Source organism: Lissotriton vulgaris, chromosome 5, assembly GCF_964263255.1.
Source record: "Lissotriton vulgaris chromosome 5, aLisVul1.2, whole genome shotgun sequence".
Classification (NCBI taxonomy): Eukaryota; Metazoa; Chordata; class Amphibia; order Caudata; family Salamandridae; genus Lissotriton; species Lissotriton vulgaris.
In genome coordinates this window covers 1,822,169,384-1,822,196,381 of record NC_141693.1, presented here as the reverse complement: position 1 = coordinate 1,822,196,381, position 26,998 = coordinate 1,822,169,384, and the positions used below count along the sequence as shown (strand labels likewise).

The 26,998-nt window shown below is 45.9% G+C and overlaps 1 protein-coding gene across 1 annotated transcript in view; it reads right to left on the bottom strand.

Annotated features, from left to right (window-relative positions):
• Positions 1–26,998, bottom strand: part of SNF8 (SNF8 subunit of ESCRT-II) — a 110,010-nt gene that overhangs the window by 26,359 nt on the left and 56,653 nt on the right. Inside the window, exons 5-6 of the mRNA XM_086924244.1 lie at positions 10,055–10,127; positions 9,784–9,925 (exon numbers count right to left, since the gene is read on the bottom strand). Of these exons, the coding sequence (XP_086780370.1) occupies positions 9,784–9,925; positions 10,055–10,127 (215 nt within the window). The remainder of the gene's footprint in view (positions 1–9,783; positions 9,926–10,054; positions 10,128–26,998) is intronic.

The window sequence follows — 26,998 nt, the reverse complement described above, 5'->3', positions numbered from 1 at the left end:
CCACACACACCCTTGCAGGTGTCATGCTTCATCATCGGCAATGCTCCTCGTTGGGTCGGCGGTGTAATACCCAACGGGCAACACCTCAAAGAGGGGCTCTTTGGCGGAGATCTTTTTCCAACTGCCGTGTGGGTGAGGGGCCAGTAATATGTAGACAGGTCGCGTTTCCAATGTAGTTACCTTGTGACACCAAAACAAACAAAACAGTGGGAGGCATGCCTATCTGAGTGTATAATAGAAAAGTGTTAAAAACAAGTGGACTCAACCGTGACGAGCAAAGCAAGTGGCATGCTCAAAGGGAGTAGTCCCTCTAATTAAAAACAATGATTCGCAGCAATATTCTCATGACATTCAATGGTTGAGCACTCACCTATCTTGGTTGGGTGAGCTACAACAACAGCACCCGGCAGGTAGAGCTACGGGTTCAACCTCTCAGTTTTCAGGCTAATGTTGGTAACAGAAATCAAACGTTGTGTGAAACAGTAGAGAATGCATATATCCCGTAGTTCCATGCTGAGGTTCACAAAATATCTGTGTTCACCATAATGATAAGGAGAGCGCCTCGTTAGATCTGAGTCGTGTGATGCCCCTTCTGGTTTTTTAATTGGGTGGTTTTGTTTATAGGTATCTAGTGTAAACACCCAGGATCATGATCACACTGGTTCCAGACTACTTTTATTGTCAAAAATCCTCATCTCTCTCTCTCACTCTCTCTGCGGGTAGTTCTCATATGTGCACATAGATTTGTTTGATTATGTATGATTAATGCGCAAAACCGGGATGTAGGGGGTGGTCTGGGGCCAGTCTGGATTGCAATATGATGATATACAGGCACCCTAGTGGCCATTAGTCAGAGTAGGCCAATGTCGGTCTGCCGGTAAAAAGCGGGACATGATCTTAGGCTTTTCAGTTCATGGCTTGGTTACAGTGAAATTATGTAAGTAATACAAAATGAGGAACAATTGATATTCATGCTCTGATACTGCCCTGTTTAGTGAGTGCCGATAAATGCAGGCGAGACAGACCTAACTCACACAACACATGTGAAGGCTTGCGCACACGCAGGTTAAAGGTGCACCGTCCGTGTGCGTTGCAATACACATTTATACCAGTTCCACGATCGTTTAGCTGCACTTACTTGTGTAACTCCGAGCTCCTACAGGAAGACCTACCCCTCTCCGCCGGGACCGGATAGATAAACGGACCGCGGGAAGGGAGAAGCCTTAAGCCGTTCGTAGGGTCACGTGGTGGGGATGGGGTTCCTCGTATTCTTTAACCTATTGCCGATTGCGATTCTAGAGTAATCGCGACCTGTTGTGAAATGCTCTTTTTGTCTCCCACTTTAGTCAATTACAGCGCAACACAGGTACTTTTGTCCCTTTACACTTATCGGATAATGTCCTCTAGCAGGTAAAGGCAACATGTAGATAGTTAATGAATTACAAACTTATTGTTTAAATTTTCTTGGTCCTGATGAATCGCTAGTCAGAGGACTTACAGCGAGAAACATGTTGACCGATTGATAAACTTTATAGTCTAGACTCGCACTGGGGGACATTATTTCCCTAAGAGCCTACTCTATTTTCCAATTTTAATTTGGAATAAGGGACTGCTAGAATAAAGTTGATCCTGGTACCCTTTACTCCAATTTTAACTTATTCCCCACGTCTACATATTACTGGCCCCTCACCCACACTTCACCCATACGGCAGTTGGAAAAAGATCTCCGCCAAAGAGCCCCTCTTTGAGGTGTTGCCCGTTGGGTATTGCACCGCCGACCCAACGAGGAGCATTGCCGATGATGAAGCATGACACCTGCAAGGGTGTGTGAGGCCTTTATATCCAACACAGTAGATACCCACGCGTTCATCCACGACATTGAGTAGTCACCATTCACAATCTTTCACTCTATTTAGGAACAGCTTGGTACTTCTTGTGTGTCATACATATTGGGGCGAACACCTAGCTGGACTTACCACTCTCTCTTTGAGTGGGAAACTCGCCTCCCCTACCTCCTCCCCTCTTATAGATATATACAGTATCAGTATCCTCTAGCTCGACCTCTTTGGGTGCCCCGCCCATCAGCGAAAGCGAGGCAGAAAGCTCCACAGGTACAGATCCCACCAAATCATCTTTTTTAAGGGAAGTTCAACGGATAAAGAGGGGAAACAGAACACAACCAACCAGGGGTGGACCAGACTTAAGACCGATAGAGGGAAGAGAGGAGGACAAAAACGATTACAGAAAGAAGTTGAGGTCCGGGGATGTGAGGAACAAATAGTTAACACAGATAACGAGGTACAGGTAGTCAGTTTATCATCTAAACACCTCACCCCTGACATACAAGAATTTACTGAAGATTGAACTCTTTTGAGATTTTTTTGAAAACTACTGAAATTATCCTTTGGACTGGTACCTTGTTCATGTGTGCCCAGGACTTAAGTGCTATTGACTTTGTGTAGGGTTTCCTTACACATAAGAAGGGGTTTTAGGGAATTATCCCCTTGCCTGGTGGCACCGTACACTCACTACCAATTTACTTAACTGTAGATATAGCCCTTTTTTCTCCTGAGTCACTAAAAACCCTTCTAATAGATTAAAACATGCAGCCTGCCATGGCAGTGTGCGTGTGTAAAGGTACAGGGTTTTAAGAGTGGCACAATGAGTGCTGCAGCCCTTAGAGGCCTTCCCTGGCCACAGTGCCCCTTGGTACCTATGGTACCATTTACAGGGGACTGACGTGGCCAAAGAGTGCCAAATGGGTTTTGTTTTAAAGCAGTTTAGGGAAAGAACATAGGCTCTGGGTACCTGGATGGCAGGAACGCAGGGCACATTCAGTCAAAGTACATCAACAGTCAAACAGGCAAAAAGCGGGGTGACCATGCAAAAAGAGGGCACTTTCTTACAAGCAGAAGCCATAGTTTGCTGTCCGGGTCTAGAAAACTGGTGCCGGGGAGCACGGAGGGCCTCCCAGAGGAGCTTTACAGTACATGGAATCACCATTTACAGTGTTAGGGGTATGATTCCAACATGTTTGATACCAAACACAACAGGGTTCATTACAGCCAGTTTAGAGTTAGCCCTCGCATAATAACGCATGGCCACTCTATGTATCATAATAGCTGATGCACTTACAACCTAGGAGAGTGTACTCCTTGGGTTGTAGGGGTGTCCCACTCAAGCAGGGGCACACTCACACTTATAACTGAGCACCCTGACTTCAGGATTGAAAGGTCTACCTTAGGGGTGACATAGGTTTAAAGTGCAGTGACCTCAGGTGTAAGGAAACCTATCCGTCGGAGGTGGTGCTAGCACCAGATACACAGGCTACAATGGTAGGCTTGTAGTCCCAATTGGAGTGGTCTCCCATGGATGGCATGATAAATGCTTCAGCCCATGGGAGACTCCTAGTGTACCTATGCTCTGAGTACCTTGGTTCCATATATTAGGGACTTACACGAGTAGACCAGTAGTCAATCCGAGGTGTACCCAAGTACTCACCCAATTGAATTTAGGGAAGAAGCACAAATAATAGGGGTCCTGATTAGCAGGATCTCAGCATACAGTGGGGGTGACCATGAAAGCAGATCCTACTTTCCTACACATTTATATTGCAGCCTTATCACAGATACTGAACCAAAAGATGCAGGTGTCCAGGAGATGGTCGTGTTTGCCTTTGGAGCTCCTGCTCTCCCCACACAAACTGTATAGACCAGGGCAGACCGTAGAACAGAGTAAGTAGACTGAAACTGGGAAATACAATTCTGATTGCCCCTTCCCCTGTTCTCTGTGAAGAGAGTTCACTAAACCCTCCAACTCCTCGGAGTATAACAAATTCCACTAAAAAGTTAAAAATAAGCTGTCAAAATCATAAACTTTTACTTCAGTAAATCAAGTTTATCAGGTAAAAGTCACAATAAAAAGTCAAAAATACTGCTGCTGCTTCTCTAGTTGCCCCGGTTGTGCGACTTCACTGTGTAATACACTCAACAACCCCTTTAGCTACCTTGGGTTTCGTTTGTCAAACCTCCCCTCAACCCTGGGTATCTGTGGCTCTAAGCAGCAAGGTCTATACAAAGAAACAAGTTTAACACATTTAAACAGCACCAAAACAATTGAAGAAGAATTAGACAAGACAGTAAAGAAATCATAAAAATAGTTTGGATTTTTCGATACCACAACGAAGAAGATCCACTGAAGGGTTCAGTGGATATAGAATTTACAAAGTATAGTAAATCAAAGCTTTTCACTTAACCGCAAACAAGCATTTGCAAATTCAACAAACCTAACACTTAGAAACTTTTACACTAAAATGTTTGGGCTACGTGTAATGCGGTCACTTGGAGTCATTTTAGGCAACCAACTGCAGTGGGAGATACTTAGGGGGAACAGCATGGTCCTCAGAAATAGTTACCTCAGCAGGCGAAGCAGTATTCAGTCCGTTCTAGGCGCTTTTGTCCTTTGAAGGGCTTTCCTATGAAAGTGGTCCTGATGCAAGGGTTGAAGGATGCTGAAGATGCTCAAAGGATGCAAAACAGTCGACAAGACTCTTTCGGCGACTACTCCTCGGTTCATAAAGGGGGTTGAGTTGATCCTGGTTACAGTGTCAGCGAGCTCTCGGTGCTAGCAGAAGTCTAGTCGCCACTGGACTACCAGTCACAGGCCAATTCGTCCTGAGTTGATGAATCATCCTCAGGAGTGTTGTTGGAGTGCAGCTGGAACCGCCAGAGTTCAAGCAACCTCAGGTCCACTTTGTGTAATGCGTCCTGGTCCCGCACAGCAGTGATTTGCAGCAGGTATACGACTTTGGGCTACTAGCTTGCCCCAGCAGGCTTCTTCAGCTGTTGTGTCCCTGTGTACAAACAGGAGGCCAGTCAGCTGTACCTTGAGTTTGGTTGGGCTCTGGAGACAACAACTTCTTGCCCTTCACAGTTTTTTGTATGAACGCGCAACAAGGAGAATGGTTATGCGGCCCGGATCCCAAATAAGACCAGTCAGAGTAAGGACCAGACAGACACTGGGGAATGCAGCTCACAACCGAAGTGACTGCTCGGAAAGCAGTCTGAAACCATTGGCACAAATTCAATAACCCAGCAGGGTTAGAACATTACATTTCAACTAATTGTTTCCATTTTGGCCATAAGACACTCGACTCACATTGAGTTGTCTCAATCCATAGCAAATAGCCATCCTCTTAGTTTAATTTCTATATTTTTTTAAACCTTTCCCTTTTTGGACAGCTGATACTGGACCCCCACAAAGCGTTCTTCATTTAGGTTTAGAAGTCTGCGTAACCTAACCCAAAAAGTATTTTCATTCTGGACATGCGACTCCAACCATATTGTTTTGTAGCATATAACCGTGCATCCATTCACGGGACTGAGTTGCTGTCTACATATGCTAAAAAAAAAAAAAAATCACCCGTACAAAAGATTTCTCAGAGTGAGACAATGAATTTTAGGACGATCCCTAAAGATGTGACTTAATTGTACACATAAGTCAATATAGACTGGCATCAACAAAATTTGGATACCCAAATAAAACCCACTACGGGACTCCTGCACAACTGCATATACCCTCATACTATCAATAGGTATGGTAGGAATTTATTCATGCCACGTATGGGATTGGTGCATAACATCTATGCTTTCGCAGGTTTTTCAATTCTTCAACAGCAATGTCAACATTTCCAGGTCACTTGTTCTCTTGTCTGTTAGAGATTGTATGCACCCTTGTATTGTACCCACTCCTATGCCCTTTGGTTAGATCTGGTATCTTTTAATTATTGATTAAACATCTTATTTTCACCTTTTTTTGTCCTCACCTCTTTTTTTGCCTTGGAGCACTCAAATATATCGGCGCCATGTGACATACACATGTCTATGGATCCATATCTCTATGAACACTATGAAACTAAATGTGGCACAGCATAAACTTAGAGTACAAATGACTATTAATAAGTGTGCTGTGTTGTTTACAGATACAGGACCCAGGTGGGCTAATGTGTGTTTTTTCTTTCTTATGAAGGCTTCCAGCCGAAACGAGAGTAGAGGAATGAATTATAGAACCTACGATTGACAAATCTGTCTGACTAAGGAGTAAGACAATACTCTGGTGATTGTTTACATTTTTGAACAAAAGGCCTATGATCTAAATTAATTTTATTGAACATTACATTATCAAGCTTTTGAGAGTTCATAAAGATAAGCATGTTATAACTATGCAAGTCTTTGACTATGTACTGTATGGAAGGATGAGAGAGTATGAATATTTGTACGACTAAGTATTAAAAATAATCGGGATGATTTTTTCAGATGATATTTAAATCACTGTTCTATTATACATGTGAAGTTATATAAAAACATAATTTTGATATATAAATGAATGATATGTGAGCCCAGCTGTTTCTCTGATCATTTCAATTAATGCCCCAATAGTACGAAAACTGAGTTAAATCCACGTTAAAACAATGTTGCCTAGGATCTTTTGTATACAATTTGAATACTTCTTTTTAGCAGGATACAGCAGACACAGTCCCTCTGCGACGATGCAGCAGGGCAGTCCTTCTTCCAGTCGACATCTGAGTTTGGAGTGCCATACTTCTGCTCAGAAAATTATCTCAGGGCAGGATGCTGTTGGTGGCCAGTGGCTACCAGGTTCCCTCCCACCTGATGATCATTTAATGTTACATTCGGGCATCCCAGGATGCACCATTTTGCCCTCTTCCAATTTTGCAGGACCACTCTCCCAGCCTGTGGAGCTCCCTGGTCCAGCCAAGAGGGGTGGCTACCAAGGGTGCTACATGCCCCTGAAAAACCAGTTTGGCAACTATTTCCCCCTCTCCTTTCCCTGGTGCCAGTCCATCTGCCTGAACAATGGGCAGCCCCTCTACCAAGTTTTACCATTTGCCCTTCAAACGTAGTTTCTACTTTAAAGCTTGCCTTTTGGGACGACACCCGTGTGGCTTCCTGTGGGTTTGAGGTGACATCTCCTTCAATAGCAGGCTCCCTCTGTATCTTTCTTGTCGTTAGCACGTCTCCCCACGAGGGCAGAAAGCGGTCTCAGAAACAGGACCCAGTGAGCAACAACTATGGGCACTCTGCTAAAGTTGCACAATGCAACGTGTTATATTAATTTCGACCTGAGAATCAAGTCTGGCTTAATGTAACAAGTTGTTTCATCACTTGGATTACTCACTGTCGCACCGTTCCAGAGTTAGCGCACTGAGGGGTCAGCATGTAACTCTGTACTTGCCAATGGGCGACCAAGCTTTACCACAGTAAAAACAACAGTTTTGTGTTTTTACTATCACAACATGTGAAATTACACATTCTGTGCGTGGCATATGTTGCACCCTGCCTGGGGACTCAATAGGCCTGCCATAGGGTTCACGTACACAAATACCAGGGGGAAGTCTGGCTTTGCCATGACTTTTAACAGCAAAGTGGGCTAGCAGGTTAAACTTTTCTTCCAGCCTGAGAATGGCGGGCTAGGAGTAGTCTATCCGTGAAGATTGATGCTGTAGGCCTGTCTTTAAGTGACATTACTTTCAAGCTTTTCCTATGTAATTTAAGCCAATACAATAGAATATCACTGAATTGAACTGCTCTTCATGTGATAGTTATTTGTCTAGCTTAAAGCTCAGACAATTAATCACTTCCAGATGTTCAGGGGGAAAGCCAAGATTATCAGGCCAGAAGTTAGCCATTCAAGAAGATACACAACCACAATCAAAAGCTCTGTCTTCTGGGTTCAGATTGAGCTCATTATGGCTCGTGCATACCTGATCGGCTGGGAAAGAGGGGTTAAAATGATTTTGAATTTCTAACACAGGACATTTAAGCTAAAAACAGCAGTGCCATCAGCATAAGACACCCTCCCACATGAAGCCAGAAGGAACAAATAAAGGAATTTAAAGGAAACACATAATATTAAACAATATAGGAGACAATGTTGAGCCCTGCTCTGTGGAACCCCATGAGTGACCTTTCTCTTCTTGGATACTCAACGGAGGAGACATTCCTTCCGCACACTCGACAACAGGTCCCTGTGGAGCATTTGCGAAGCCTGTATGTACCTGAAGAATTGCAAATGTATACTAATCCTGACTTGTAAAGCGCGTAAATATCACCCCTTAATGTTTCAAGGCGCTGGGGGCCATCCCGAAGATTAAAAAAAGCTACTGCCCGGAGTCGCATAATGCTGAGCTTCAGCCGGCGATCGAACTGTGATCCTCGCACTCCAGAGGCAGTCGCTGTAGGCGCTGTGTCATACCTCTCCCTCTGTGCATGGCTGAACTTGCCCTTCAAATCTGAGAATGTTTTGATACCAACTGACCATCTCCCACATTTACCAAATTAGATATTCCTATAGAATCCCATCTTTTAAATCATTATAGCTGCTGCAGTTTGCAGCGTAAAACCGAGCCCCCCAATGGCATTTGACATTCTGTCAATCTGTTCGCTTAAATGCCACATTCACCACTTCTCTGTTGCCATCTGGCATAGTTGTCAGAATACTTTCATCCCTCAAATGAAGCACTGAGATAGCCTCTCTGGCTCAAAGCTTGTCAATCAGTGTTCAAGGATTACTCCTACTGAGGACGGCAAACATCCGGTCATTAACTACAACTACCTGGGAGGCCTGCTAATATCTACGTATAAACAGCAAAGCAATGTGAGCTACACAAAAAAACGGAATTATGCCTCTAACAATTTATCTGTTCCACATGCTTGCTGAAATCAATCAAATGCAGGTCTTGTTTCTAAATGTATCAATTAGAATGCAGGTTAAGACTGGGAGTGAATTCTCCTCACTGCAGTCAATATTCAACTTCAGAAGCCTTTCTTTTACAATTATTCATTGCAAAGTCGAATTAATTACATTAGTACTCTATTTTTATAACTGCATGCAAATATCCAGGCCTGCTTTCCAAGTGCTTAAAAGCACACCCTAAGAATTGTTTTAATGGAGAAAAATAATAAATATGGGGACAGGCCGACTTAATAGACATACCCTAGTCCACATTTTGAAGACTGCATCGGTCTCACTGATTTCTGCAATTGTTTCTACAATATTCTGTGAAATAACCCATGACGGGTTTAGAGTTTCTAAGTGCTCTATGGGTTCTCATGTTTCAACAATCCTAGTACTCTAGATCATGCAGGAGTTTTTACAGGTACTAGCAACCTTATAATGGACAGGATGGATTCAAAGGATTAGTCCATGTCGGTGCATTCAAGTCCCACTCACCTTCCCTGTCCAGCATTCTAAAAACATTTCCAGGGCCCTTTAAATCAATTGCCCTGATAAATCTACATGACCTGTTATAGACAGAAATCTGAGCACATAAATATGTAGATTGAATAGACATGCAGAGACCACTCCACCTCCCAGGTGGCAGGAGGGCATAATAAAAACTACTTATCCTACCCCACACATTTTTAAATTGGTCTAACTGTGAAACTGCAACTAGAAGAAGAGTTCCATTCATCTGTCCTCAGACAGGAACAGTGATGGAGGATATAGGGAGAACCTCATCCATAAAACAAGAAAGCAGATGGATTACCCACATAAGAATGGTTTTCGAAAGGAACATGTACAGGTTGTTTCGTAAGGGTGTGAACGAGATTTCTATATTGAAGCATTCAATAGGAAGTGGGTGACGGAAGAGGATGCATAACTCTACATATGGGTTTTTCCAAAATTAAGTGGGGTTTATAAACTCTGGTGATGCAAACCTTCTACAGGCTGACACGATCTTATGTTCACAGAGTATCTTACCTCTGCCAACTGGAGTACGACTGTGTGATCCATGTTGAGTTCTGCTGGCACAGACTGGATCAGGTATGTTCCACCTACTGGAATGATTCCAAATCCATTTCCTAGAACTTTCAGCTTTTTAATTGCCCGGATGAGATCATCTCTGAACAAGGATAGAATGGTGGAGACAAAATGGATAACCAAAGTGTGGGTTGCAGTTCCTGCACAAGTCAAATGAAGATGCAGGAAAGCAAGCAAAGAGCAGATATCAATCAAGTAATATGATACTCACTGGCTAACGTCTTGAGCAAACTTTCCTCGGCCTTTCAACACCTGCTGATGAAGCTCCTGTAGAGTTATGAGACCTGTGCGAGTAAGGAATAATACAAGAATAAGAACGTTTTTAGTGAAGAAAGAAGTGATAAAACTTGGATTTCTGAAGTGAAATGATCATCACCATGTCACTTTTTCTGTACAATCATTTTAATTCATAAGAGCCAACTTTGTTGCTAGATGGTTAAGGAATATGGAAATGTAGCTCCAAACCTCTCCACATATTGGCATCTGAGGCTGCACTGCTTGTACTGTACCTTTAATATTAGTTAATATAATCTCAGGCACATCTGGCAAAAGACTAGCCAGAGCAAGGTTCAGCGTGATAAAATATGAAGGTAACCGAATGCACAGAAATAATATGAAGGTAACAGAATGCACAGAAATAAGAAAATGTATCAGACGTGTAAGCGATGGTGTGGCACTTGTTTACATGTTGCACTTTAATTTTGAGCAGGTCTGTAAATTGAAACAAAATTAGCCTTAAAGAATGATAACTTTGTGAAGTTTTATTTCTCAAATTCAGAATGTGAATATCAGTTTTAGCAGCCCCCTATAGGTTGCTTTTCTGGCACCGCTGGGAACAAAACGTGTCCATGGCACAAAGTCAACAGAGCTGTGGGTTGGAACGTGGTTTGAGAAGTTAGGCATGGGAGGTTTATTACTGTTAGAAATGCTGCTGAATGGCTTTGTCTTCACAAATATGCGCCGTTATACATCTGAAGGCCTCTGTATCCAGAGGAGATGCTCACAAACTCAGCAGGGGGTGGAGGGGGAGGAGAGAGATAGTAGATACTAAGAAACAGATACACTTGTAGTATTCAACCCAACTGCTGTCGACAATGCATTGGTCTATCTTTACATGAACCCTACTGGTGGACAGGTTAAGACTGAGAATGCATTGTAACCTTAAACAATGCTTCTGTTTGAAAAATCATGGTGTGCAACCACTAGGCGGGCAAAAGTAAGTAGTTAACAAGCGCTGTGATTGTTCCAAAAAATAGATAAAAAATAAAACTTCCGCAAGAGACTGTTAGAAGGGAACCCCTTCCAATCCTTCTAACTCAAACAAATATTAATTCAAGGCAAATACCTAAAATGCCACACTGCTCACAGTTCTAACGTTTCCTCCAATAGATTTCCCATTTAATGTAACATCTCCAGACATCAGACAATTGGGAAAATATTCATGTCAACAATAGGTGGTTGGATGTGCCACAATGGCTAGGCTCAGGAATGTATCAGGTGCTACTGGATGTGTTGACATGTCCTCCCTCCCACACTTTATCCACCATGCCAGATGGGGCTAACTCACAACTGTGAAGACTGTAGTATACACCATAGGACGCATAAAGACACTAAAAAGGGCATTGGACTTAAACATCGCTCAAATTCAGTTCAGAAATAGGTTCTTTCCACCACTCAACCATCTTCCCCAACTCTAATTAAAGAAGTGCTACTACATAGAACACTTCCAAGAACATATATAATCAACCAGGTTTATTCCTTCCCATCAGGTTCTATTTATTTGTATTTATTTGCTAAGTTTTATATAGCACTGGCTAGACCCGGCGGTATGAGAGCGCTTTACATGAGGATCAGCAAGTTATAGGATACATAGTTATATCAGTTGAATCAGTGAGTTACAGGTTACATAGTTACAACCATTTGAATCAAAGAGGGGGGGGGAGTGAAAGAGACAAAAACTGGGAGAAGAGGAAAACAATGACAGCTGACTGGCTGGGTAGGTGACGGCCAAGACTCCTCTATAGCTGCATAGGACAGCTCCACCGGGCATCGGCCAAGGTTGCTTGGTCTCCGCGGTAGGTACAAACAGATTTGGTATCCGCCCAGGGGGTGTCGTCATAGTTCTATCGAAGGGGGAGAGAAGAAGACACATAACGGGGAGACGAGGAAAAACAATGTCAGATGACCGGCTGGGTAGGTGTTGGCCAAGGGGCCCGACTCCTCTATAGCTGCATAGGACAGCTCCACCAGGCATCCGCCAAAGTTGCTCAGGCTCCATGGTAGGTACAAACAGTTTTTTAATTTATATCAGTTGAATCAGTGAGTTATGAGTTATATAGTTACATCAGTTTGAATCAAAGGATCAAAAGAGGGAGGAGGAAGGGGGAGGGAAGGAGGCACATACGGGGAGACGAGGAAAAGAATGTCAGAAGACCTGTGTAGGTGACAGCCAAAGGTGCTGGAGAATAGTTACATGAGTTACAAAAGCATAGGGTGGAGGGGGTAAGAAATACAACAGGGAGACTAAGAAAAACAGTGTCCGAGGGTGAACCCAAGCCAAATTCCTCTTAGCTGCATAGGGCAGCTCCACCGGTCATCGGCCAAAGGTTGCTCGGGCACCGCAGTACATACAGAAGGTTCTAGATTCTGCCTAGGGGGGCATTGTTAAAAAGTTCCATCATGGGCACCTGTCAGGGTGCGGCTCTTGCCTGAACTTGATAGGTGGCATCTGAAGTGCCATTCTTGGAGCCGGTGGAGTCTCACAGTCCGAAATGACCTGCTGGGGCTTCTGCTGCTTTCTCCTGGACATCTCCTACACGTGGGAGTCAGCTCTCGTCACACCCAGGGTGCCCCCAGGATGCAGTGGGAGCTACCAGAGGCGTCAAACTGCGTTCAGTGTGCTCCGCACCTATCCCCCCCGCTTCAGCGCCCTCCTGTCAGAGTCCGCCCAAGGCTATGTGGCTGAAAAGGGATAGGGATTAACAATAAGCATCTAGTAGTAGGGCCTGTAATGGAAGACCCCTGGAGGTAATAATGTCACACGGCGGCCATCTTTAGGTCAGGCAGTGGGTATGGGCTCCTGTGTATCACTGATCCAGAGTCTTCATTCCCAACTGTCCACGACAAACCAGGTAGCCGTAATTCAGTTCTACGTACCCTCAAGGGACCACAGGGAAGCCTCCTGCACTCCTCCTGTGTGAAGGGATGTCGCCCGCCATTTTGGGGTCAGGCGGGCCGAGATATTTGTATTCCTCCTTTATTGTGGCCAAGTTGTTGAACCCCCCGCATCGACAGAGCGAAGCCCACAGTCTGCAGCACTATCTCTCAATCTTCCGCTACCAACAGGACAGCTCTTTGTGTTGGTGCTCGTATTCCAGACCTTCAAGGTGCCTCATTAATGGAGTTGCCACTGGCGCTACTTATGGTGTCACGCCCGTCTCCTTCACCAGGCAACCCTCAGTAAATGCTCCGTGTTCATTAAGGACACTTTCACAATGTTAGACACCCTTTCGAGATAACAGATCCGCTGATCGTTCATCTTGCTTACTGTATCATACCACCATTTTAAGGTCAGTCTTGGTAACTAGCACCTCCAATATTAACTCCTTGGCTGTAAATAATCTGCAAATGCCTTATCGGACCTCTACCAAAGTTGTAAATTGTGGAGCTACTCCTCGACAGGGGTCATATCGTCATCATTAGTCCGCTCGGGCTTTAATCTGAAAATCTGCTCCATTCGCCATTTTAACTCATCGCACCGGGAAGCTCAAAACTCAGTCTGATGTCGTGATTCTGACGATTTCCAGATTATTTACGAGCGGAATCATACTCAGAGAGTGTTCCGATCTCGATTTCCCTTAACACTGAGTCTGGGGGAAAGCATCTTTATGGGAAATTCGTCGATAAAGCTCCGAACCCGAAAGAGCAACGGGGAGGGCATCTAATCAAACTGCTCGGCTACGAGAAAGAAAGAGCCTCTTGAAGAGGCAATGGCCAGGTTTTTGCCTACATAGCCCAGCCACCTCCGCTGGTTTCCAATATTCCTTGCAAGAACACAGGGATTTTTAGCACATATCTGCACTGGTCCCTCTGACTTTTGCTTCAGCCTCGACTAATCCAAGGCTTCCTAAACCATAGGTACTTCTCTCTATTCTTTGCTTGCACATTCTTTGATAGCGCCACAGATAGCATCACACACAATGCCACTTCTGGCATCAGTGGCGAAGGCCTTCCAGGATACATAAAGTGAAGAAATATGGCTGATTCATTAATTTCAGGACTGGCACTGTCTACATCCATGCTGCCAACTCAGGAGTGATTTAGAAAAGGGGGTGGTGATGAACAGAGTGTCTGAATTGAGCAGACCACTCTTACCCAGTCCAAAGATCAGGGCTTGATCTATCACCGTTATTTATCTCACTGCCCCACCCCGGCTCAGAACCTTGCCCTGTTCCCATCATGCACTGGGACAGGAACAGACTAATTTGCATACAGCCAGGTTCTGAAACGGGGATGGTGCAGTGAGCTAAAAAACGGTGTTGGATCTAGCCCTGATCTCTTGACTGGGTGAGAGTTTTCTGCTTAATTCAGAGACTCTGTCCCTCACCACCCCTTGTTGTAAATAATTTTGTCCACCCTAAGCGTGGAAGGGTATACTCAGATGTGAGTCCCTTGCTCATTGCACCATCAGGATTCAAGCAAACCGGGCCGAAGACGGCTGTAATGCCAGAAACCGGTCCCCGGGAGCTTGTTTCCTTCCCAGTGTAAGAATTGGCTTTTGTAGTTTGGTTTGCCCTGTTCCCATCATGCACTGGGACAGGAACAGACTAATTTGCATACAGCCAGGTTCTGAAACTGTGATGGTGCAGTGAGCTAAAAAACGGTGTTGGATCTAGCCCTGATCTCTTGACTGGGTGAGAGTTTTCTGCTTAATTCAGAGACCCTGTCCCTCACCACCCCTTGTTGTAAATAATTTTGTCCACCCTAAGCATGGAAGGGTATACTCAGATGTGAGTCCCTTGCTCATTGCACCATCAGGATTCAAGCAAACCGGGCCGAAGACGGCTGTAATGCCAGAAACCGGTCCCCGGGAGCTTGTTTCCTTCCCAGTGTAAGAATTGGCTTTTGTAGTTTGGTTTGCCCTGTTCCCATCATGCACTGGGACAGGAACAGACTAATTTGCATACAGCCAGGTTCTGAAACTGGGATGGTGCAGTGAGCTAAAAAACGGTGTTGGATCTAGCCCTGATCTCTTGACTGGGTGAGAGTTTTCTGCTTAATTCAGAGACTCTGTCCCTCACCACCCCTTGTTGCCAACTCAGGAGTGACTTGATGTTTTGGAGAGACAGAAGGATCAGTGCCTGTAGGAACTGGGGTCACCAGTTCCCCGGGGGTAGCCTGGCACGAGCAGGTAGGCACCCGAAAGCTTAGGTGTTAGTGACTACACAGCACACGCATCCACTGAGACAATAAAAGGCACGCAATGACTGACGCCACTCCAGTGAGTTTGATTAAAAACAATAACTTTTTATCTAAGATCAAGGTTCAGGAGTGGAAAATCACAGTATCAATTACACATCAAAGCATTTCATCAGAGGGGAGTAAAGGGAGCAGTTCAGTAATCAATATAGCATATTGCAATAACCATTTCATTAAATGTAGAACAGTTAATTGACCAAGGTAAACCCTTTCAGTAGGTAAGGTTAACTCTTTCACTAGATGCCTGTAGGCCTTCAGGGATTGCAGCACTAAACAGGATTAAACCTTTAATTAGTCAGAAGTAAACCTTTCTGTAATCCCTATGAGCAAAACATTTCCTTATGCAAAGATAAACATCTCCTTAGGCATTTAAACGTTTCACGACGCAGCTTTACTCATTTCATTAGACGAATAAACACTAGGTTACTCAGCGCTAAACATTTCCTGGAGTAGGGCTCAGGGAACACTGCGTTAGACAGGATTAAAACATTTCCTCAGGGAACCTCATGCAGTCCCCCATCTTTTAGAATTCGGGCAACCTCGCATTACCAGAATACAACCGCCCATTAGGCCAGGGCGAACATTTCCCTAGGCACTGGCAGATCACTGTCGTGGCAGGAGTAGAGAACACTTACCCGAGCAGGAGTAAAACATGTCATAGCAGGTAAAACATTTCATTAGGTAGGTCAACATTTCATTAGGTAGGAATAGATATTGTGCCTGAGGACTCAATCAGCATCCCATTAAGAAAGCAGGGTGAACATTTCATTAAGCAAGAGTCAACCTTTCCCTATGCCTGAGTACACCCTTCCTGGAGAATCAGGCAACATATTAGTATGCAAGAATAGAACATTTCCTTAGGTAACTGAGGGCATTCCTAAAGGCATTGCACTAGGCAGGATTAAACATTTAATTAAGAGTCAGGAGGAAACAGGTATAAGCCCTCCCTTCTCCACACTTAGCACATGCCCACAGCAGTGTTTTCCTTGGGACCTGCTAGGGGCAGGTTTGAACACAAACCCCCCCCCCCGACACGGGGTTAACTCCATTAAGTTCAGGCCCCGAATGCTCTTACGGGGCTCTGGCCCAGTTCAGGATGCCTTCCACAACAATTGGGGGCCAACGGGGCCCAAAAACAGTTTCCCCAGGGGTGGGGGAGGTCTCAGGCCTATCGCCCGCCCACCCGCATTATTACCTCAATCTTCGGCTCCTCACGGAGCCCTTGCGTAGGCTTCTGGTTGAGTTTGAGGGCTCCGGCGCTCCTCGAGGCCTCACGCAGTCAGGGGAATCTCTTTCAGCCTCTCTAGGGCTCACAGGCTCCTCCTGAGCCCCCACGCGGGTTTCTCCCCGGGTCCCGGGCCTCCCGGCTGTTCCCGGGCCCAGGGCCAATCAGGAGCAGCCAGATCAAGGGCACGCCCGCCAATGGCAGCGCAGCCTGCGGGGGTGCGGCGACCCTGTCCAATAGAGGCGGGGGCGGAGTCTCTTCCGCGCCCCCATCACGTAAGGATGACTTCGGGGCCCAGCGCGGCCTACCCCTGCAAGGCGGCGGACTGATCTCAGGCTTCCCGAGGTCCTTGGGGGGGGTTCCGGAGCTTTTCCCAGTGTGGAGCCCAGTCCGGGGAAGCTCTACAATACTCAGCGCCCGCCGCCAATCACAGCGCGGCCGGCGAAGGGGTTGCGGCCAATCATGGTGCAGCAATAGCGTGTGCCGAGCCCCAGAGCCAATCCCCCGCCGCGCATTGATTGGCCACGCAGCCAATAAATGCGCGGCGGGGGCGTGGCTTGACGCGCCCCCATCACGTGATGCGGCGGTGAGTGGGGGCTAGTCAGCGCAAATAAGGGCAGCGCTTCAGAGATGCACACAGCGCTCAGCCTTTGCAGCACTTCAGGCAGGAACAGCGCCCAGGAGCTTCATGGCGCTTTAAGGGCACCACAACTCTGGCAGTCACCAGCGCTTCTCGGGGGCAATTACAACAGCACTCTTTTGGCAGAAGCACTCAGCAGATCGGCAGTCCAGGATACTGGCGCAGAGAAAGGGGAGCGCTTAGCAGTTTAGTCAGCAGCTCAAACAGGACAGGCCACACGGTAGTGGCAAATCAGCAAAGGGTGTCCAGGACAGGATTAAGGGGCGCAGAAGTAACACAGCCCAGTACCTGGTTGATCCCCAGCAGTCCTGTGGTAGTTAAGTTTCTTCTTGGAGCTGGATGGTTTTGGCGCCCTTGTAAATAGCAGTCTCTTGTTACTTAAGGGGGGTGGAGTTGAGGGCTGCTGACAGAAATCCTCAGCAGGTCACTGCAGATGGTCCCTGGGTTCCCCTCCCGCCGGGCCAGATCAGTGGGTTAGCTCAGGGTACCTCACTCAACTTAAGAGGCAGCACCTAAGTCCTGTCACTCCCAGTGGCATAAGTCCCTGACTAGGCCCTACCGCCTAAATCTCCTGCGTGGGTCCCCCAGGTCAGTGATGCCCCAACTGACTGGAAAGTTTCCCTCCCTTTCTTTTTATAGGCCCAGGTCAGGTGACCACCCTCTAAGGCGGCAAAACTAGGCTCCGCCCCTATTCTAGAAGGTGCCAGGAGCTTCCCTACTCTAACTGGGAGCAGGCAAGGCAGGCTGGAATGGCAACAATGTTTGGGGTCCCTGCCAGCTCCTGGCAACTAGAATGCGCCTTAACAAGACCACGCTACAGTAACAAGGGTCAGTGGCAGCCATGTTGAGGGTAGAGGGCACCTGCACCTAGCAGTGATTTTAACATTACCCAGGGCTTTTTAACCTCACAGGGCCTATACAACTACATTACAAGGAGGGACTTTCAGAATTAGGGGAGCGAAAAGCAAAAAAAAATTCCATTAAAGGGCCAAGTCCAACAGTGCCCATCACAGATTTTGTCCAAGGTTCAATTATTGCCCCAGGACTCCAACAACAGGTCTTGTACCGCTTCAGTAGCAGAAAAGGGAGTTTGTTATATGACAAAAAAGCAAAATGTCTCCCTGTTAAAGGACAGCAAAGTCTTTGGTTCGAGACTGGCGGAAAAGATATCTTTGAAGATATTTTTTCTTGTTTGTATCTAGACAACAGACTTTTGTGGCAATACATCTTCTATTAGGCTTGTACAAATACCACTTGTTAACATTTTAGAAGTCTGCTAATGGAAGATATGGAAGGGGCCACCAAAACTGGCAATCTCCACAATGGTTTGGGCATATAATTTACCACTTTTGTCTCTGAGCTACCAGTAATGGTATACTCCATTTAGTTACTCTCTCTGAACACCTGACACTCTATTGGTAGCAATGTTAAGCAGGAAACTCATATTTAATAGGAGATTAAGAAACAGAAAATAAACTATGCCAAACCTGAGCTATAAATTCTCAGCTGAAAATCTTTTCATTTAAATATAGGTTAACCAGCACAGGTAATTCTGATGGATACTTCTAACTGCAGATTTCTCACCTTTAGATATCTCCAGAAGATTTTTCAGCATAGCCCATGTACTAATAGTTGGTGTCCGCAGGGACTCCTCGCTGCCCTGAAAGTGACAACTGGAGCCGCATAGATCTACAACCCAAGGGAACTGGTGTCAGTTCCTTTATTGCCACGTTTTTGTATGTTGATCCAGAACAAGGCCCCCTTTTTCTCAGCAGTTGACTTTCGCTCTCTAATATTTCTTTCCAGTGTGCAAGGGAATCTGTCCCATTCTAAAACTAAAGGGTTTAAGCCTTGTAGGGGATGTCGCAAACACATTTCTTTGACGGACACCCACAAGGTGTGTGGGTCTGGTGTTTGGGGTCAGGCCACAACTCCAAACCGTGCAAGAAGTGCAACTCAATGCACCCAAAGGCAACCCAGGACTGCAAGGCTAAGCTGTAGATCGTGAGCATTGAAGGAAGTCGCTCAAGGACACGGACCCATTACCGCTCCCAAGGCCGATCTGTTACATGTTGTAGTCACACTCCACATCTTTGGGCAAGTCTAAATCCCAAAAGAAATACAAGAAGTCCAAGCAGGCCTCTTCCTGCCTCGCCTCTCTCTTTGAGAATTCACAAGGATTTCAGGGTGACCCAAGCTCTCGCTTACGGTACCAGACTGAAAAGCAGCTTCTGCAGTGGATTCAGATGCACCCCAAATTTTCGGGTTAATCTGGTTGGATTCCCAAGGCGGGCCCATACTTGGTGCAGTCTATGCCTCCTGGTCCTGCTTTGGGTTCAGATCGGATTCCACACATGGCACCAGGATCTATGCTGAAGGATGACTTCAATCACATAGTTTTATCTGACTCCGAGCCAAATCTGTCTCTACCTCGTCCAAAGCCATGCTTGAGCTAATCCCCTATGCTCCAGTCCCCGATATATTGTGAATCTGCTAAGACAGTGCCTTTGACAAGGAGCCACCTTCTAGTGTTCTAACAACTTTTCAGATCGGACTAGGACCAAAGCCACCTAGCTTTGTGTGGTAATGGAGAGGACGAATTCTCCTGACAATATGATATCACATTTAATATGACCCACAAGAGCTAGTGAGCTGGAAGCTTCCTGTGATACAGGACTGGTCTCCTACCTCCCTCCCCCCAGCTTTTCCTCAGAAGAGTATGCTTCCTTTGCCATGGTTCTTAGATGGGGAGCCTATGTCTTGGATTGGCTATTCCCTCCTTGGAGCTAAAAAACTATGTTCTCACAAAGAGTTACAACCTGAACAATCCTCATATGAACACCTAGTGCCTTCAACAAAGCCCTGACTGACACCCACATGGTTACCTGGACCATACCCGGCTCTTGCCCACCTGTAAATGAGGCATTTGGAAATTGGGTGTTTTCCTCCACTAGCCTCGCTCTCAGATCAGTCAATGCCAGCTGCTTGCTTGGAAGCTACTCCCTCGTATTGTGGAACTTAGTCTCTGAAATATGACCTGCAGCCTCAGAACAATTTTGCGCCAATTTGGCACAGACCATTCAAGATAGCCAGGATGTAGATAAGTACTTCATTTGGTTAGGCCTGGACATAACATATTACTTAGGCAGAGTGGTTGGCACAAGCGTTGTACTTCGGCCCCATACATAGATGAGATCTATGGGCTTCCCGTGGGATATCCAGGCATCACTCATGAATAGTACTATTGATGGATCTTGCCTTTATGGCTAGAAGGCGGATTTCAAACTCGAGAACTTTAAAGAGAGTAGAACTACTATGCACTCGCTCTGTCTTTCTAAAATGCTGCACATTTCAAGGTATCGATAGGGATTTTGCCTTCTGCCAGCACCATGGCCCATCACCCCCACATCAGACACCGCAGTCAGTCTAGGGTCGGAGTAGGGGATATCGTCCGGGACAGCAGGGTCAGCGACCTTTCCAGTCCCCGGCCACTCCAGCAGCAGCATCCGAAGCCACTTTAGTTGATCCATAACTGTGCATAACCACACCGTAGACAGCAGGATTACTAATTTTCTCCACTAGTGGCAAGTTGTACCACCCAACAGGAGGGTCTTGCAGACAATACAACAAGGTTATAGCCTGCTGTTCTTTTCTGCCCCACCACCTCTTCCACTTACATCAGAGCGGCTTTCAGAGCCATTTTACAAAAACAGCCTGAACTTTTTGTAGCAAAATGCACAAATGAGCTAGACAGAGGGTCCCGGCCTCAGAGATCAGACCTGGGTGATATTCCCATTATTTCCTAGTTCCAAAGAAAAGCTGGAGGCCTTCTCCTTATTTTAGCTCTTTGAGCCTCAACTTCTTCCTGCGGAAGGGCAAATTCGACATACTTATGCTGGCCCAGATTCTCTCTGCCCTATATCCAGGAGACTGTATGGTGGTGCTGGACATGCAGGACACTTATTCACATATCCCCCTCTTGCAGGACCACAGGAGTTACCTGCAGTTCAAGTCGGGCTATGAGCACTTTTACTTTTCCGTGCTCCCTTCTGGCTCACCAGTGTCCCAGGAGTGCTCACGAAGGTGATGGCCATGGTCACAGCGTACCTTTGGAGTACTAGTCTTCCCCTACCTCAACCGGCTGTTAAATGCATGCTCTCCACAGTCAGTTGTGGACCCCCTCCAGAAGACAGGGAACCCCCTTACATCGTTGGGGTTTACAATCAACCGGCTGAAGTCACAGTTAGTCCTTCGCTGACGCTCCCTTTCATTGGAGTCATCCTTGATACACTGCATCCAGAGCGAGATCAGGACATTTAGGCAATGATCCAGATTTTTCAGGCTCAGTCTTGGATCTCAGTGAGGATTTCTCTGGCATTTTCTCTTTTTGGCATCCTCCATCTTGCTCCTCTACATGCTAGCTAGGTGGCATATGCGAGTTCTGCAAAGGGATCTGAAGTCTCAGTGGGAATGCACCTCTTGACTCCATGCAGGTTTCAGAGGAGACTGCAAAAGATCTGCAGTTGGACCAGCAGCAGACCCCTATTCCTATTACACCCAGAGCGGACAATAGTGATAGACGTGTCACTGCTGGGCTAGGGTCATTTAGAGGAGGCGGGGGATCAGAGGACTCTGGTCTCAGGTGGAGGCCTGCCTCCACATCAACGTCCTAGAGCTGCAAGCCATTTGCGAGGCATTGAAATCCTTAATGCAGTCCATCAAGGGGAAGAGATCCTCACGAGAACACCACAACCACATGGTATTGGAAAAAAATCAGGGTGGGATGAGTTCCTGGACCACATGTACGTAGGTTTCATTTTGAAAGTTCCTAACAGTGAATCTTTGCGATTCGCTATCAGGAAATTGCAGACACCTATGTACAAATGTGCTCGACACATTTAGAGATTCCTATTGGGGTCGCAATTGACCTACCTCGTAATCATTTATGAGGTAAGTTGCAATTTGCGACCAATGGAGAATTGCTCAAAAGACAGGGATGTTGGCCTGACGGAGGACAGCAGACCAGAATGTCTGTGTTTGCTCTTAAATAAAGCAAACTTTTTTTTTTTTTAAATGCAGCCCGTTATCCATAAAGAAAAATGGCATGCGTTCCAAAAACAAAAATTAAATGCTTCAGTTTCATTTTTAAAGAGAGGGCAGTGGTCCCTGTGACCACTGCCGGCTCTTAAATTAAGGCTATCAATAAACCTCAATATGTCCAAGGTTTTTAGAGACCATGGAGGAAGGTGACCTTATCATTTACCTCAGCGTTCAAAGCCCCAGTCTTCCAGGACTGTGTGGACAATGACTCGGCACTGGAAATGCAAGAGGTCTCTCTGACTAAAGCTCTGGACTCTATTGCCCCAAATAAGTAGACTTGGGTAAAGTCAGCTCCAGCACCATGGTACAATGACAGCCTTAAGAAAGAAAAATCTGCTTGCAGGAAATGGGAAACAGGAGGCAGACAAACTTGTGTATAGAAGGGCTCTTAGGCAATACTTAAATAAATATAACCACTAGAAGACCTCACCTGGGGGCCACTAATCCATCCCGCTGACTCAGTTCTTTGATGATCTGGCAAGCCATTTTAAGCTAAAGATTGATAAAATCTAAAGCTCTTTCAGCACAGGTGGAATTTAGCATGGTTTCATATAACCACGATAATTCCATCTCTTCCTCATTGGAAGCTTTTACGGCCATCACTTCAGAGCACGTCCAGTCTTTACTGGTACACTTAAAATATGGTTCCCATCTTGACCTGGATTCCCCTTTTAACATCAAAGCTTTGGCCCCGGCTCTTGCAGCTCCCATTATTGAAGTTTGTAACCTCTCTCTAATCACAGCCATCTTCCCCCAGAAATGGAAGATGGCTCAAATAACACCTATATTTTAAAAAAAAAGCCTTGACGGATCCCCAGGATCTTCAAAATTATAGACCCATATCACAAGAGTTATGGAAGCCTTAGTTAATGAGCGGTTAATTCAATATCTTGAACTGAATAATTTACTTGATCCTTCTCACTCAGGCTTTAGTGCGTTGCACAGTACCGAACCGCACTAACTGAAGTGACAGATATGATCAAGTTGGCCCTAGATAATGGGACACCAACTATGCTGATGCACGCGGACAATATACAACTGATAGTTACTATCCACACACATTCCGCGTCGACCAGAGAATTTTTTTTAAAGTGTATGCTAAATACGGCAACAAGGGGTGGTGAGGGACAGAGTCTCTGAATTAAGCAGAAAGCTCTCACCCAGTCAAGAGATCAGGGCTAGATCCAACACCGTTTTTTAGCTCACTGCACCATCCCAGTTTCAGAACCTGGCTGTATGCAAATTAGTCTGTTCCTGTCCCAGTGCATGATGGGAACAGGGCAAACCAAACTACAAAAGCCAATTCTTACACTGGGAAGGAAACAAGCTCCCGGGGACCGGTTTCTGGCATTACAGCCGTCTTCGGCCCGGTTTGCTTGAATCCTGATGGTGCAATGAGCAAGGGTCTCACATCTGAGAATACCCTTCCACGCTTAGGGTGGACAAAAATATTTACAACAAGGGGTGGTGAGGGACAGAGTCTCTGAATTAAGCAGAAAGCTCTCACCCAGTCAAGAGATCAGGGCTAGATCCAACACCGTTTTTTAGCTCACTGCACCATCCCAGTTTCAGAACCTGGCTGTATGCAAATTAGTCTGTTCCTGTCCCAGTGCATGATGGGAACAGGGCAAACCAAACTACAAAAGCCAATTCTTACACTGGGAAGGAAACAAGCTCCCGGGGACCGGTTTCTGGCATTACAGCCGTCTTCGACCCGGTTTGCTTGAATCCTGATGGTGCAATGAGCAAGGGTCTCACATCTGAGAATACCCTTCCACGCTTAGGGTGGACAAAAATATTTACAACAAGGGGTGGTGAGGGACAGACTGATTTGCATATAGCCAGGTTCTGAGCTGGGATGGGGCAGTGAGATAAATAACGGTGATGGATCAAGCCCTGATCTTTGGACTGGGTAAGAGTGGTCTGTTTAACTCAGACACTCTGTTCATCACCACCCCCTTTTCTAAATCGTTTTTGGCCACTATAGGTGTGGCAGGGTATACTCAGACATGAGTCCCTTTCTCACTGCTCCATCAGGATTCAAGCAAGCCGGGCCGAAGAAGGCTGAAATGCCAGAAACCGGTCCCCGGTAGCTTGTCTCCATTCTGGTGAAGAATTGGCTTGGTAGTTTAGTCTGCCCTGTTCCCATGATGCACTGGGCCAGGGACAGACTGATTTGCATATAGCCAGGTTCTGAGCTGGGATGGGGCAGTGAGATAAATAACGGTGATGGATCAATCCCTGATCTTTGGACTGGGTAAGAGTGGTCTGTTTAACTCAGACACTCTGTTCATCACCACCCCCTTTTCTAAATTGCTAAATACGGCAGCTTGGATGACAGCTAATTGTTTGCAGTTGAACACCACCAAAACTGAGATTTTGCCGTCGGGAAAGCGGAGGAGCTTTGGTGTACTGATTGGTGGCCTCCTGAACTGGGTGAACCTCCCCCCCATCCCCTGCCCCGAAAAAATGAGTGAAAAATGTAGGTGGACGACATACTCTCCTTGGAAGAACACGTGAAAAGCATTATGGGCACCTGTTTCGGCCTGATGCCTAAGCTCAGAAAGATTTTTCATTGGCTTCCTCTGTCCGCAAGAAAGTTGCTCATACAGGCTCTACTAGTAAGTAGACTAGATTACAGTATTTCCCAGTTGGAAGATCTGCTCTCTAGGCTGCAGGTTGTGCAGAACACAGCTGCACATCTGGCCCTCAATCGGCCCTCTCAATCACCTTCGGAACCTCTCCTGCGACTACTCCATTGGCTGCCCATTAGAAAACTAGCAGTATTCAAGCTTCTGTGTCTGGTATTTAAAACTCTACAGGGGCATGATCCGGCCTACCTTATTTAAAAGCTAATACCTTATATTCCTTCCTGGCAAATGAGATAGAGCAATCAGCGGCTTTTGTACCCTACGAGGATCAATAAAATTAGAATGGGAGGCCGTTCATTTTCGCATCTTGCTCTTTCCCACTGGAACAAGCTTGCCCCACCTTAGGGCAGTTTAAAAAATGTCTTAAAACCTCGCTGTTCAGTCACTAATCAGATGTCTCCCATCTGCTTTTTTGATATTGTGGTGCCGAGAGATCCCCTTTGGGATGAGTCGTTTTGCACCTAACAAATATTAATAATTTTTATTCACATAGGGGATGGGGTCCCCTGTGGACCCTTCCCATTTGCCTACTTGAAGTAGGCAGTAAAATAGAAATGTTTTGAGATAGCATTACGGTTGAAAAACATTTGTAGATACCTTGCAAGTCGCTATTAGGAACGGACGCCTTTAACACGACCCTTCCTAATATTTGAATTGTTAACCCATTTTGCAAGTCGGTAATAGGTTATGGAATCGCAAAGTTAGGTTCTGTTAATACAAAAAGGCTTTTTTGCAGTCTCAAATCGGCCCAATTCTGTGAATTAGGTTGTTTGCAACAAACAAAAAAGCTATGTACATATGGCCCCAGGCGCGTCTGTACTTGGTTGAATCATCAGGGCATCTCCCGGACCGTATACCACCTGGGAGGATTTTTAAATGCCAGGGAGGACGACCTACGCCTAGCAGATCACTAATGGCAGTTATACCTGGTGGTGGCTCGATCTCTTCCCCACCAGGAATTATGCATGATGGAGTTCCCAAGAAGGCTCTACCTCTCAGAGTCAGTCTGCCTAGAGTGGAGTATGGGACTCCTGTACACTTCCCAGAGGCTACCTCTCCTACCCAGAGTTCTGCAGCCGATCGGAAACAGGAGGCTTTTCTATCAGGCAACGTCTTGCACCCAGGCCTGCCCAATCTACACCTCCATGCATGGAGATTGAGAAATGGCAGTTGACTGCAACCCACCTACCTCCCGCGGAAGAGGAGGTCATCCTGCCAGCCTGGTGTCCTACAAAAGTAGGCATGATGTGCAACCATAAGAAGCTAAACTGCCACAAGTTTATTTTGTCTTTGGTACATCAAGGACTTGCAGTGTCCTCAGTTAAAGGTACCTTTCACTATTGTCCTTGTTCAAATCACATGTATGTTGCTAAGTATTCTCAATGTTTGGTCCATATGTCTCCTCCCAAACATTTTGTAATGTCTCCTCCCAAACATTTTGTAATGCCACAATGGGACCTTAATTTGGTTCTAATTCTCCTTGTGTGTACTCCTGCAAACTTGCTGCGCAGCCTTGTCCTAGGTCTCCTGATCTTGAAGACGGTCTTTCTCATCACGACAACCTCAGTATGTCATTTGAGTAAACTTCTCTCTACTCTGTCAGTCCAGCAGCCCAATATCTCCTTCTTTCTTGACAACCTGGTGCTGAGGACAACAGTGCTGCCTGACGTCGCCTTCTTTCACACCAACCAACCTCACTTTCTGATGTTTTTCCCCCACCTCACCCCTCAAAAGAGGAGGAGACATGCCAACATTTGGATCCCAAAAGAGCATTCAGCTTTTACATTGATTGCACCTAAGACCATCAGGTGGACGACCATCTCCTTGTGGGTTTCACTGGGGAAAAGATAGGCAAAGCGATGCAGAAACGAAAACTGTCCAGATAGATAGCCTTCTGCATTAATATCAGAAGCGAGATGGCCAAAAAGCAGCCTCCAGAAGAGTCGAGGGCCCCTTCCACCAGGACCAAGGCTGCTACCACTGTGTTAGGATGAGGGGTGACTGTTCTGGATATTTGTCAGGTTGCAATGCGGACATCAGTGCACACATTCACAAAGCACT